We start from the raw sequence: 14299 nt of genomic DNA, 5'->3' as shown, positions 1-14299 counted from the left end.
CAGCTGCACTGCACGTCCGCAGTACAGCCAAGCAACACCGCTTCCTACAATATAGGTCTATTCACAGCACTCTCCCTTCTCGGGTCTGTGTGCCTGTCCATAATGCAGTTTTCCAGTTTCCATTCACCGACAGTTTCCACAGCAGGAAAACCGTTGAGGATGTGCTGCCTCTGATCCACAGCGTCAGAAACATCGGTATCATTTCTGTAGTTACTGAAGGGTCGCTAAAAACTGACTCGACGACAGATTTGATGTTTACTAAGGACACTCTGCTGTGTGTGTGTGTGTGTGTGTGTGTGTGTGTGTCTGTGTCTGTGTCTGTGTGTGTGTGCGTGCGTGCGTGTGTCTGTGTGTGTGTGTGTGTGTGTGTGTGTGTGAGTGAGTGTGTGACGTATGGAGCTGAAATGGTGTAATCAGTAATGTTAATGTGGTGCCGTTTGGACACTTCTGATTAGATGCAGAAGTTTTAGTATTGAGTGAAATTAAGCTGCCATGCCAAAGTGAATTAAAATGATTTTGGAGTTTTGCTGGTGTACAGTGATAATTGCATCGGCCGTCTGTGCTGACACTGATATGACGGCCGCATTAAGGAGATTTAGCCAACCTCCTCTCTGGTCACTTCTTTGTCCAACCCTCAGTGCTCTGTGTCTTTGCCTCCACTGCAGAGTCACAGCAGCTTGTATCACCTAATTCAATAAATGTGAATGAACTACAATGAACAGCATTTTCATCTAGGTGTTAGATTAATTTTAAATGTGATTTGTCAGGATACAGCAGTAATGTTGTTTATTTGCAGATTAAGTGAGATAAAACTTAAAGCTGCTCTGGGATGGAATCATTTAGTATAATCAACAAAATCTTATTTCATATCCTTGAACTTCGAGGCACTCATCACGGGACCAGAGGCTGTAACAGAAGTCTAAGAGCTTCGTGTAGTCGTATTGAAAATGCATATGTAGCTTTGACCTGCAGGTTACACAGTGGCACGGCTATCGTTCTGTCATACTTATTTTACCATAGTACAAATCCATGTTAAGTGCTATGTGTTTACACTCTGACTCTGAGAGATCAACAAGGACAATGGGAGCTGTAGGACAATCGATATATGTCAGCCCCACCTTAGTGGTCTCGTATGTAGTACGATGTTAAATGAATATGATAGATGGTGATTTCACTGTTTTTGACCTTTTGTGCCTTCTTTACCATCCAGTCACATTTATGATGTAAGGTGATGTTGTACGAGATGATTGCTTTTTAAAAATATATGGATAGGAGAGAGAGAAAGTGAGATATATAGATGTATAAAGATTATATCTGTATACCTCTGTCTATATAGAGAGATCTAGAGATAGATATAGATATCTAAATACATAGATATGCTAGAGATGTAGATGGAGAGCGATAGAGGTCTAGAGATATAAAGAAAGGCAGATATAGATATCTATATGTGTCTATATAGCTCTATAGAGAGAGAGATCGATCTATCTATGCTATTTCTGTTCACCTTAAAATTCTTTACATCACAATTTTCTTGCAGATTAGCCTAATAGCGCCTGTATTTCTCTGAAAGGACTCGTGTACCAACCCAAACCTGGCTTCTTCACCTAAGCTGTCACCTTCACCTGCCTGCTGCTGTACTCATGTTTAAAAATACCATTTGCAGGGTTCTATTTGTAAGAGGTAGAACAAAGTAGTTGTTGCTACTTTATTTTTGTTCTGTGCTTTTTGCATATTTACATGAGAGTTGTAGGAGATGAAGTGATTAATCGGTGTCTTGAATGTAATGGCGAACAGCCTGCCACTTTCTTTACCGTGCTCTGGATAAACCACCAGGCCAAACACCTTTTAATGTAGATATAAACTCCCTGCTTATGCTGGTACATTGCTGTTTAGACTGAAATCAGCAGGAGCCCAGGCATGGAGGAGGGAGGGATGCTGGGAAGCAGTGAAAGGTGAATCAGCCTCCACCTTTGTTTCCAAGTGGCCCCGCTGGCTTTGTTTTGGAGCAGAATGAATTATTAACGGTGGCCTTCTGGTCGTGTTTTTCATCAGTGTCCACCTCCAAAGGTAAAGAGTGCTGTGATGAGAGATCTCCATTGACTGGCTCCTCCCATAGTGACAGCACAACTGTCTACCTGAACTTCACTTGATCTATTTTTGTTCTTTTTTTTTTAGTTTATTGACCTGTTTCAGTAGAAACTAGTCTCATTTTGACTCGAGCATGCTGACTTCTATATTTAGTCAAATTGTAACACTTTTCTAGAGTAGGGCTAACAACATAGTGTTACCAAATAAATACTGCATTCTGTATGATGTTATTTCCCACTGCCTGTCTTTGCAACCTTAAGTCAAAGTTAATTGTGGTGCACTTTTTGATAGATGTGCGTGTTGCTCTCTCAAAGATTATTAGTTGAGTAATGTAAGGTAGGACTTGATGTCACCTTAAAAATGAGGGTTTAGACATTACGCTACTATTAAAGTCAAACAGTAAAATTGATTTAATAATCATGAATGATGTCATAGTTTATAGATTTTAATTATTGACTAATATAAACAGAAATATTTAGCTACAATGAGAAACTCTTAAGTTCTGTTTTGATGCCATGAGCTATAATCTGTTCGAAGTCATCAAGTCTGTGCACGCCTTTCTTCAGCTTTTATGTCCTGTCATAAGCTGCTGCATTACTGAAGAAATGAAATCGCAGGAGCTCCTATTATTATAAGATCATACACATTTACCATTATATCTGAATAGCAGTTTTTCTTGAAGGTGCGTTCCCCCAGTTTTATTCAGGTGATGCATTTGTTTGTTCTTTCGCTCTGTGTGGGTTTGGCCTATTGTAGATTTTTATTATTATTTTTTTTAATATAACAGTCTCCAAAAACTCATATTGAGCTGGCTCATATACTTCACAGTAACCGTGCTCTCTCGCTGACTTATTTCAGTCCATGCCGTGGTCGCTCCTTTCAGACCTTAATGTGCATCAGTTTGTTTTCCAGAGTAATTAAAGTTGTTTTCTAGATAAGTGCAGTGTAACAACTGTCAAAATGACCACTCCTCAATGACTTTAATTGTTTCTCTGAGTTAAAAACAAATCAGTAATATTAACAAAGTTTCAGTTTTGTATGCACGATGTTGGCCAGTTTCTTTCCATCCACTCTTTAGATGAGCCAATTTACTGTCACTTGATCCCTTTCAGGATGCTCCCAACTGGCTGAAATACCTGGCAACTGTAACTAAGGGGCAGAGATAAGTGTGCTAAGCTGTTGGTAAATAAAGAAAAGAAACATGAAGAACCTGGAGTCTGTTTGGATAATGCAGAAGATGCATTTTCCAATCATTAAGATGTTTCTTATCATACTGGAGGTAAACTGAGTGTTCATGTACATTATATACACTTTATTGGTTAATTAGCCTGTTTTAGTGGCAAGCTGAGACTGAACACTGTACATATTATGACTCACCGATGTTATGAAATTTGCATTTGAATATTTTTAGATTCAGTAGTGTTTTTGTTTTTTTTAAATACATAAAGCTGCTCAGCTGCAGTTAAAATGTGAATAGTTTATGTTTATGGTATATGTGCAATGAAGGGCTGTGTGACTAAACAGGAAAGGGGAGAAAAAGTGAGAAGAGCTTCAGTTAATAGAAATAGAGTTTGAGAGATAAGTGATATGTAAATAGGAAATGTATCCAAATGTACCTCTGGGAGAAAGCCAGTCTGAGGCAGGATAATGTGGCAGGGAGCCTCAGGTGCAGCTGGGAGGGGAGGAGGCAGGGCTGTGAGCAGCGAGGAGGGGGAGGGGGTGTGTGTGTGTGTGTGTGTGTGTGTGTGTGGAGAGAGAGAGAGACTGGAGTGTGCAAGCTAGAGAGATTGTGTGGTGAGGGAGGGAGGGAAGTGTAAGCCAGTCACAGCATCTCTCCTCACTGCACCAGGGCTGAGGGACTCTCCGTCCCCTCGCTTCCCTCGCTGCAGATTTAACTCATTTCCATCAGCGCAGTCATCCCCCCCCTTTTTTTTGCCTTTCATTTTTACTTGCTGCTTTGGACAGATGCATTGCATTCATATCCTTCAGTGTGCCAGGATCTGAGGAATTATTAATTAAAAACGTGTTGGTTTTTTTTTTTTTCTGTTTATCCAAAATAAAAGGGACCATTTTCAAAAAAAAGACCGGGACTCCGACTGGGACTTTTCTTCTCTTTATGCTGCTAGAGTGGATTCCCTTTTGTTGTACCGTCAGTGTTTTGTTCAGGCGACAGACGTACTGAGAGAAGAGTTGGAGGCGCTGCTATAGGACCCCCTCCACAACACTTGAAAGGACTAAGGCAACTTGGAAAATCTGCGGCTGCATTAAGCACTTGAGGACAGGGTCCCGAGCCCTTCTAGGTGCTGCCAGATTTTCAAGAATACCACAATGAAAATGGAAGTGTCGAGTTTTGTTGGATAAATAAGCCGACTGTCGATTCATTCCCAAAGCCCTCTCTGCAAGTGTCTGCGACAGGATTGCTGTGGAGTCAAAGTGATTGGAGCGCTGAGTTATTCAGGTGGCCTCTCATTTCTCCTGGAAAGTCCTCACGTCTGCCTGCATGGGAGTCTGACATCAAACACTTTCATCAGCCGCTCGACTCTTACGTTGGTTTGTCTTTTTCACAACTTGCAGTCCAGAACACTGAGAGGCAAGTTTGCACATTTGGATTTAAACTTCACATTGTTGGCAGACGTCATCTGGACGTTGGGATGCTTTACCTCATGCTGCCTAGGGATGCCTTGTAAACACATTTTCCCTCACCACCGTGTGCGCTGAGAGAGCTGTGACATTATCTCCCGCGGAGATCCCATGTTGTTCTAGCCCGTGTCTGTGTTTTGATTCAGACAATAGCTGGGCATACACGGGCTCCAGACACTGACCGGAGGACCACCAAAATAAGGGAAGCCTGCAGTTACATAGTAAACACTCTGGCACACAGTGAAACTTTGGATTGTAATAAAGGTTTGATTTAAACAAATGTATTTAATTATACATCGAGAGAGACGCTGATGTTTTAATTAAACATAGCGATCACCCAAAATGTGTTTTGGAGCCACAACGGCACCCAGAAAATCTCAGCTGTTCTGGAGGAGTGGAATAGAAACAACATGCTCCATATTTGTTTGAGCTCTTTAGTGAAGTGAGTGGAGCATTGGACTCTGTGCTTTAACCTTGTGTGATTTCCTCCCTCGCATCATCTTTGCTCTCTGCCCTTGCGAGGACACCTCCTGCCCTCAGCCTCCTGGTGGCAACTCTCATTTAAATCAGACGATGAGGCCACCGACTGCAAGGCAAAGCGGCAAATAAGCTCACCGCTGGGATACGTGCTGGCCGAAGCTTTAGGTTTACTGAGGGAATGCACCTTTCTTCGTACTACTGACCGCTGCCCACCCACTACTTTCACTGACCATGCATTATTGGAAAGGAGAGCCGAACGGGTTGTCCTACGCTGCTGGCAGCTGCATTGATTTTCCTCCAGTCTGCGTTCATTTGATCGAGGCCCAGCAGCGATATGAGAGTAAGGCGAACGAGAGCGTGGGCACGCTAGGGAGGATATTGAGCTCTGTGAACTGAGATTGGCTGCAGACGCCTGGCAAAAAACAGGAGGGAGACGGGCCGATCTCCAATTTCGACCCAGCTGCCTTTATGGGTGACACGCCGCAGTCCTGACCCACCTGGACGGCACCCAGAACAATGAACCAGTCTGAACTGACGACAGACCCTTCGATCACTGCCAACATCAGCCATGGAGACTCCTTTCCTGGCAGGGCCTCGAACCACTCCTGTCCCTTGGGCTGGGGGCTGAATGGAGGCCTGGATGCTTGTATTCTGGAGACCGCTGTCATCGTGCTGCTAACTGTACTAATTATTGCTGGGAACTTGACGGTGATCTTTGTGTTCCACTGTGCCCCTCTGCTGCACCACTACACCACCAGCTACTTCATCCAGACCATGGCCTACGCCGATCTGCTGGTGGGGCTCAGCTGCTTGGTTCCCACCCTGTCGTTACTCCACTACCCAACCAGTGTCCAGGAGCCAGTCACATGCCAAGTTTTCAGCTATGTCATCTCTGTTCTGAAGAGTGTTTCAATGGCCTGCTTGGCCTGTATCAGTGTGGACCGGTACCTGGCTATAACGAAGCCGCTGTCCTACAACCAGCTGGTGACTCCGTGCCGTCTACGAGGCTGCATCACTCTCATCTGGGTCTATTCCAGCCTGATTTTCTCGCCCTCCTTCTTTGGTTGGGGTAAGCCGGGCTATCACGGGGATATTTTTGAGTGGTGCGCACACTCTTGGCCCACCTCCGCCCTCTTCACAGGCTTTGTGGTGTGCTTGCTCTATGCGCCTGCTGCCCTTGTGGTCTGCTTTACCTATTACCACATCTTCCGCATTTGTCAGCAACACAACAGGGAGATCAGCGAACGACGTGCACGTTTTCCCAGCCAGGAGATGGAGGCCGGTGAAGGGAATGGTGGCGGGCATCATGGGGGGCACGGGCCGGATCGGCGCTACGCGATGGTACTCTTTCGCATTACCAGTGTTTTCTATATGCTTTGGCTGCCCTACATAATCTACTTTCTTCTAGAAAGCTCCCACGTGCTGGACAGCCCTGCCCTCTCCTTCATAACAACTTGGCTGGCCATTAGCAACAGCTTTTGCAACTGTGTCATCTACAGCCTGTCTAATAGTGTGTTCCGGCTGGGCATGCGTAGGCTCTCGCAGACCATTTGCTCCTTCAGCCACTGTGCTGCAGATGACCGGGACTTTGGCGAGCCTAAACCAAGAAAGAGGGCAAACTCGTGCTCCATCTGAAGCCATGTCTCCTACAGGATGAGGAAATACGAATCCCAGCATGCTTAGCAGCTAGTTAACTCGTAGTTAAATTGGCAGGGCTCAGTGGATAACTGTATCAACCTTTTTAGCTGATAACTGTGACATTATCTTGGGCACTGGTAATTGCATTAAAAGCCTTTCAAGGAGATGAATGCAGCATCTCAACTGAGATTTCAAGTGAAATGGGCGCTCTGTGGTGGCTTTTACTCTACATTACAGCGAAGGCTCTCTTAGCCTTTACATCTCTGTGCACATCATCAATGAGATCGGATCTACCGGAAAGACAAAACTGTAAATGCCAAAACATTCATAGATATCTCCTCACAAATCAAATGTGACCATGCCGTTTCATGTCTGTTAACCTTTGCTAGTGGTTGTGATTCAGAGCAACCGTCTAATGGATGTCTTCATGCTCTTTGTGTCTGTCATCAGTAGATACAGTGTAATCTACAGTAGTGCTCACAAACCTGTTTAAAGGTTCTAAGTGGATATTAGACGTATCCATATAAATGTTACACATACGACAGTGACAGCAGCCAGTGTGCTGCTGTGACAAATAAGACGGTATATGGCTTTGACTGTTTTCAAGAAGGAAGTGAGCAGATGGAGTTATGTCAGGTGTCCCCCCCGCCCCCCCCCCCCCCCCCCCCCGGCGCGATTGGGTGATCGGTTACAGCTGAAATTTAAGCTAAAGATTTTACGACATGAATAAATGCTGCTAATCTCAGAAAGTAAACTTAATGTAATTCTGTTCTGACAGTTATGCAGATCATATCCCAGCATTATACCAAGGGACTGTGCAGCTTTAGCATTAAAACCTTTAAATGAACTTAAAGTCCTACAACATGAACAAAATTGCTTAACATAGTTATTTATTGCTGGTCATCAAATGTCCATCAGTTCGGGTGCTGCTGTGATTGGGCCTGTACGAGATTGTTAAACAACTTTAATATGACCTGAATATCATCAGCCGCTAGCTGATTCGTGCTCCCCCCACTAAAAAGCACCTTATTTTCAAACTGGAACAAAGGATATGTCAGGCTTAGCATAGATTCATACTATGATGCTTAACTGAAGTCAGTAAAGTAGTGCAAGGTCTATCTTTGTGTTTTGTATTCCACGAGCATCAGAAATTCCCCCCATTGATTTAGCGTTCCTGATGTTCCCATTATGAGTGTTCAGTCAGTTTGATGCATGACTTCATGATTTTGAACCAGCCAATAAACATCTTTTCTTTATACAAATGACAGCTGGATTGTGAACCCACAGATGAAGATGCAGTATAAGTGTCACTGTCCAAATCTTTTTTCTAAATGAGCTGCTTTGAGGATGCAGCTGTTTTACTGTTGAATGTGGCTTTTAACCCACTAACACATTCACATTGGTGCGCGGCCTAAGATGTCACGAGTTTCTTGTGCTTTGGGTGGCACACGTGAAGGATATTATTGTGATGACGGGGCTGGGATTAATGTGACCTGATCTGTCTGCAGATTGCTGTGCAGCTAAAAAATGACAGGCTGAGTTGTGTAAACGTTTAAGGTTATTGGTTGTTTACCTCGTCTTTGTTCGTTGAACTGGTCATCTGGCAGCGCTCTTTATTTTTGCCTCGTGTTTTATTTCTCCCAGTTCTGAAATAGACATGAAAATCTATATAACTACACACCAGAGGATAAATGATTCATTTGTAGATGAAGTTTCCTTTTCTGTTTTCATAACATTTGTGCAATTGATTACTCTGCCGAGGAGGCTGAAGCATAGATGTTAGTGTGAGAAAGAGTTTCAAATGATTGTCTTTGGGGATTGATTTTTTTGGGGGGGGGTATAAACTTAAATATGCTAAAGGGTCGTGGTTCCTGTGATGTGCTCTACCCTCTCATCTTCCTTCCCGTTTCCAAATCTTGTGCATTTGCTGTTCAAGCTGAGATGCTGTGTGTTAGAGTAGCCTGCAGCCTGACTCACACTTTACTACAGCTCAGTAGTGTAGTTATTCCACTTTGTATAAAATGCATTTTTTCGTGGTCGTTTGACCAGTGTCAAATGAGAAAATTCATTTCACATTAATACAGCAACAGTCTTTGGCCAAATTACCATTTGGCTCCTGTTGTAGTGTCAGCAGTGTCAGCCCTGTAGTGCATAACGGCCACGCAGGAAACCAGGAGACACAGCAAACCCAGCTCCTGGATACTGTAACTGTCCATGCTGCGGGACACTTCTTTGTGTAGACCAGGGGTGTCCAGCTCCAGGCCTCGAGGGCCGGTGTCCCTGCAGGCTTTAGATGTGTCCTTGATCCAACACAGCTGATTTAAATGGCTAAATGACCTCCTCAACATGTCCTGAAGTTCTCCAGAGGCCTGGTGATGAACTAATCATGTGATTCAGGTGTGCTGACCCAGGGTGAGATCTAAACCCTGCTGGACACCGGCCAGTAAAACTGAGTCGTATTCTCGTTGACATGTTTGACATGGAGTATGTGAGCATTCCAGTTTAGTCTTTCTGGCCACCCTATAAATTTAAGCTAAAGTCATTAATGAGATCTTAGTCTTTTTTGATTAACCTGCAGGCTGTAGTGTCTTCACCGACCTGTGGTCAGTCTGAATTTGTTCCGGGAGCAACTAATAATGGTTTATTCATATAGTTTGCTGTAACTGCTGGCAGTGTTATTTTTCTGGTTATTCAAATAAGTGAAATTGGAGGCAGACGCTTCAAAAAAGGAAAAAAATGAGGCAAAAGTGAAAAGCTGTGGAAATGTGTGCAGGTCCTCAGAGGAACCGTCAGCATTCTTCAAAATGCTCCACGTGGTCGATGGTGTTGGATTACAAATAGTTGCAACTTTAATGCAACGTTAATGCATTATAGATTGTTTTATGTGCCTAAAGGTGTAATTTGTAGGAAAAGTGTATTTTATCTTGAGAATAATCGCCATCACATGGTCATGCTGCACTTTTTAAAAACATTTCACGTACCGTGTGAAACTTTACACATCCGAGGATACATCGTCACTGCGTTTAGCTTTTTGTTACTTTAAGTTCAAGAGGGTCGTCGCTTCAACTGAAAATGGGTTGTTTCATAAATTTATCAGCGTTGATGTGATTTCTGACTTACATGTTCTGCTATTTGATAGCTACATTTATAGAAATGTCCAAGTGAACTCGCTCCAACAGCCATACGATCTGGCATATATGAGGTATAACAGTAGGGACTGTGTCAAATACTAGACTTACAATATTCTCTCTATATATATATATTTTATTTTGATAGCTTGTGTTTTTTGTATTCACTTCGGGAGCGTATTAGTCGGGTAGTAGATGAAATTATTATGACCTGTAAAATCTGTGGTGACAAACAATAACACGTAAGGCAACAGAAAGCAAAACTCTGTAATGACATAAAATAGAGCAGTCAAAATGTTTAAGAACATTTAAAGTGGAGATTACAGTTACTGGTATGAAGATGCACACGTGTTCATGCCTTTGTAGGCTTTCATGTAGCAGGTCATGTGAAACGTGGTCCTGGCACAGGGTTTCAATCAAAGTGCCGCTTAATGAGTGTTTAATAATCAATGATTTGTGTGTCTGTGTTACACTGACCAAACTGAAGTGGTATTAAAAAAATCAGAACTGTTATGTTACCTTCCTTTTAAGTGCTTTGATAGAAGCTTTTAGTAAAAAGTGTTTAAAGGAAATATTATATATTTATTTAATTTATGTTTGAATCTTTATACAATCTACTGCATATGAGTATGCTGTATGTAGTGCGTGTATCTGTTTTTGCTGTACAGCCAAAAAAAGTCCTGGCAGGTGTTGTGGACCCGTTTTCGTTAACTCACCTAGGCTGATGTTTGAGTAGGAGGCGAGTGTGTTAAATTGCACAGTATCTATTTTTTTAATTTGAAATTTTGTCAAAAGGTTTTTGCTGTTGCTGCCAACCTAATAAAGGTGAAAATAGTAGACATTGCTTTTGTACAGTGTGTGTGTGTGTTTCTGTGAATCAGTAGCTTCATTCATACACTGCTGAGTCTCCAGAGTAGTCTTCATATTTTCTCTGCTCAAAATGTTGCAGAAAGTGGAAGCATGGGTTTTTACTTTGTGGCCGAATCATTTGATTAGCTCACACCTGCCTCAGCAAACATGGGTTACGGCACGACGGTTTGATGTACAAGTCGTTTTTGAAATGTTCTCAGTGTGTAATAGAAAGGAAGCCGTGCGCATTTATAAATAACATAAATCCGGGAACAGAGGAGGGAAAATAAATCTAGATCTCGTCTTCTGACTCCTTGCAGAGAAAGAATGGAATGAAAATTGCAACCTAGTGCAACCGCAGCCTACACGAGTGACTCTCATCATTTCTGTAATGATGGTATATCAGTTTAAGCTCTGAGGTTAGATCCCTCTTAGTTATACATACGTGCTGATTCTTTTGATGCAGGCAGTCAGTACTGATACACCTGTGTGTACATATGGATACAGTATAACCAGCCTAAAGTTGTATCTTTAGGCTACACAGCAAACGCAGTAAATGTCTGTCTTGTACTGGGTAAAACTCCTTCATGTCCTCTGTTGATGTGAACAGATTTCATATGATAAAGTTGTCCATCTTAAATCGGCCTTTCAGATTTATGATGCTTTTAGACTGCGAGTGAGTTTCTCAACAGCCATAAACCCACGGTCATCACCTCGTGGACAGAGAAGCAGGAGGAGACGGAGAGCTTTCTGGAAAATAGTCTTGCCAAAGCAGCCGACTGAGAGAGGATAACCGATGTGGTTGGGTCCAATGAGAAGTGGGTAAAGTGCTCAATTACATTTGTATTACAAGTAATGAACCAAAGCTAGTTACTGCATAGAGACAAACTGCAAACTGTCGCATCCAAACTGACAGTCAAACTGCGAACAGCTTCCCAGTCCAGGCCCCACTTAATGTTCACGGCCAATGCTATATCAGGAATTCCCTTTTATTTCCACAAATGGTAGCACTTGCCTCACGTCCTCGTTCCCTTTCCATCCTGCCACTCTGCTTCTTCCGTCCCGATTGAGAAAGGACCACCTGACCCTCTTTTGAGGTGGGGAAGTCATAATTGGAGGGGAAACCAGTTCCTGTCTCTGTGCGCTAATAGCGGAGCCTCGCGGCAGTCACCAAAAGCCTTTGATGGCACCAGGAGGGACACACTTAGACACCCACACACCAACACTCGCTCATACATCTTGTATTGCCTCCATTTCTCTTTGAAATCATGAGATCCAGATTGTGGGAGCTGATGGATGACAGCTAGTCATAGCCAGCTTTAGCAGTCCTCAAACTTTAATTTATCCAGTGGGAGGTTAAACCCACATCATTACTGGATTTGTTATCATTGGGGGGGAGGGGCGGCAATCAAGATTCAATCCATCAATAGTTAATCTCAAATATTTGACTAAATTATTTTTTAAAAAGTTATCTTCAGGGTGTTTTTGTTTGTTTGTTTGTTTGGTTTTTTTGGGTGGGTTAGTGAAGCTAATAACCGAGGACATCCATACAATGCTTCATGGCAGTCAGTCTGAATCATTTCAGCTGCAGTGACTGCTTGATTGTGCCACTCCTCTGGTGCTCTCGGCATAGCTTCCTAAAATGGTTATGTTGATACAGATTTTCTAAAGGGAAAGTTTGAATAATAGAATAATAAGGTAAAAATATGCCGTCCCATACTCTTCCAAACCACAGTAAAGACTACGGTGAACTTCTGTGATGTGCAGAGAGGTGCGGGCCTGGTGACTGCCACACGTGAGAATATGTCCTTTACAGTTATACAGTTAATCCGTGTTAGAGTTAAACTACAACCAAAGGAAAAAAGGACATAAAAGAACTAAGTACACCCCGTGATTCAGTTGCTTGTAGAAGTACCTTTAGCAGCAATAATGTGAAGTCGGGTTGGGTGACATGTAAAAATCACCGATAATCATCAGTTCAGTAATCGACGATATATTTGTGCATGCGCAGACTTTTTGATGGGCGGAGCAATGTAATCATGCACGGACTGATTTGCGCGTTTACAACACGGAAGAAGCCCAAACATGAACAACCTAATTTCCCCCCAAAATTAGGGCTGTCAGCGTTAATGTGGTGTTAACGTGGTCATCATGATTAACGCGATTAAAATTTTTAACGTGCCAACCCGTCTGGAGCGCAGAATGAACAAACTTTGGACAAACTGCCGAAATGCGTTGACAGAGACATTTCAGGGATTTTGACTCGGTCTGTGATCCAGATGGGTTAATTGTTCATCACGTTAGTCGTGATGACGGCGCGTTAACGCTGACAGCACTAAAATAAATAAATAAATAAAGTCGCCAATTTGGGATTTCTTTGGCTTTAAACCAGATGAAAGAGGTAAACCTGAGGATGTAACCAAAGCGGTGTGCCACTTGTGCAGACGTATAGTGCGAGCAAAGGACTCGAACACGACTAACTTGCATGAGCATGCACGTGTCCACCATCCGGCTGAGTCTGCTAGGCTATCAGCAGCTTCTGCAGCAACAAGCATCTGGGCGCGCTCTGAGGAGGGGGCACTTGCTCTCAGATGAAAGAGGGTGCTGTTAAAACAGCGCTATTATTTTCTGTTGACTGCTTCTATTAGCTCCATCATTATTAGCAAACTTACTCATGGGCAAATAAATAAATCGGCCTTGTAAAAACGATTGCCGGTGGGCTCCGCCTATCATCGATAGTCGATATATTCATCCAGTCGCCCAACCCTAACGTGAAGTACTTTTTTTTTTTTTTTTTTTTTTTTTTTTTTTCTGCATGGAAAAAGTATTAGTGTCTCAAATTGCTGTGGGAATATTTTGGCCCACTTTTCTTTCCAGTGAACGTTTGCAGACATTCATTTCTGCACAGCTCTCCGAGGGCCTCGCACAGCACTCAGTTGAGCTGCGGACTGGACTTTTAAACACCTTCAAACATCTTCAAATTATCAGATCTCCACCAACACGTTGGACACCTGGCGCGAGGTGTTTATGCTGTTTGATTTTCACCAAAAGCAGTGCTGTGCATTATAAGATAAGATAAGATAACCTTTATTAGTCCCACACGTGGGCAAACATAAAGTTTTGTGGTTTGTTGAGAACTTAGCAAACCTAAGCCATGTTGCCGTGTTCTTCTAGTGTGGACGCTCTTTGCTGGCAACCCTTCCAAACAAGTCAGTCGTTCAGGCTTTTTTCTAATTATACTGTCGCAAACTTTAACTTTTAACATGCTAAGTGAGGCCTACAGAGTGTGAGGCGTAGCACTCAAGCTTTTTGCACCTGGCTGCGTCTTGTCCTCTTAATTCCTATGGAAGCAGTGAGGGTGGCCTTAGTTTCTTCAGTCATATCGAGGACAACGCTGATATATTCGAAAGCATCTGCAGCAGTGATGACATACGAGTGCCTCTCCGGTGAACACGTTTTTGAGGATGTGACATTTA

The 14299-nt window shown here is 42.9% G+C and overlaps 2 protein-coding genes across 5 annotated transcripts in view; both read left to right on the top strand.

Annotated features, from left to right (window-relative positions):
- The window catches only part of rabgap1l (RAB GTPase activating protein 1-like), a 96180-nt gene that overhangs the window by 25994 nt on the left and 55887 nt on the right, over window positions 1-14299 (top strand). The gene's annotated exons all lie outside the window — the stretch shown is intronic.
- Window positions 366-7498, top strand: gpr52 (G protein-coupled receptor 52). Of its 2 annotated transcripts, XM_025899884.1 has the most exons (3): window positions 366-1952; window positions 2053-3367; window positions 4152-7498. In XM_025899884.1, exon 3 carries the CDS (start codon window positions 5725-5727, stop codon window positions 6841-6843), a length of 1119 nt encoding a protein of 372 aa, XP_025755669.1. In that variant the 5' UTR covers window positions 366-1952; window positions 2053-3367; window positions 4152-5724; the 3' UTR covers window positions 6844-7498. The 2 variants fall into 2 exon arrangements, with proteins under 2 accessions (XP_025755669.1, XP_005460411.1); XM_005460354.4 differs by having other exon boundaries at window positions 366-3367.

The sequence above is a fragment of the Oreochromis niloticus genome, linkage group LG17, assembly GCF_001858045.2.
Source record: "Oreochromis niloticus isolate F11D_XX linkage group LG17, O_niloticus_UMD_NMBU, whole genome shotgun sequence".
NCBI lineage: Eukaryota > Metazoa > Chordata > Actinopteri > Cichliformes > Cichlidae > Oreochromis > Oreochromis niloticus.
The sequence above is the reverse complement of the archived record's forward strand: the minus strand, read 5'-3'. Positions and strand labels throughout refer to the sequence as shown.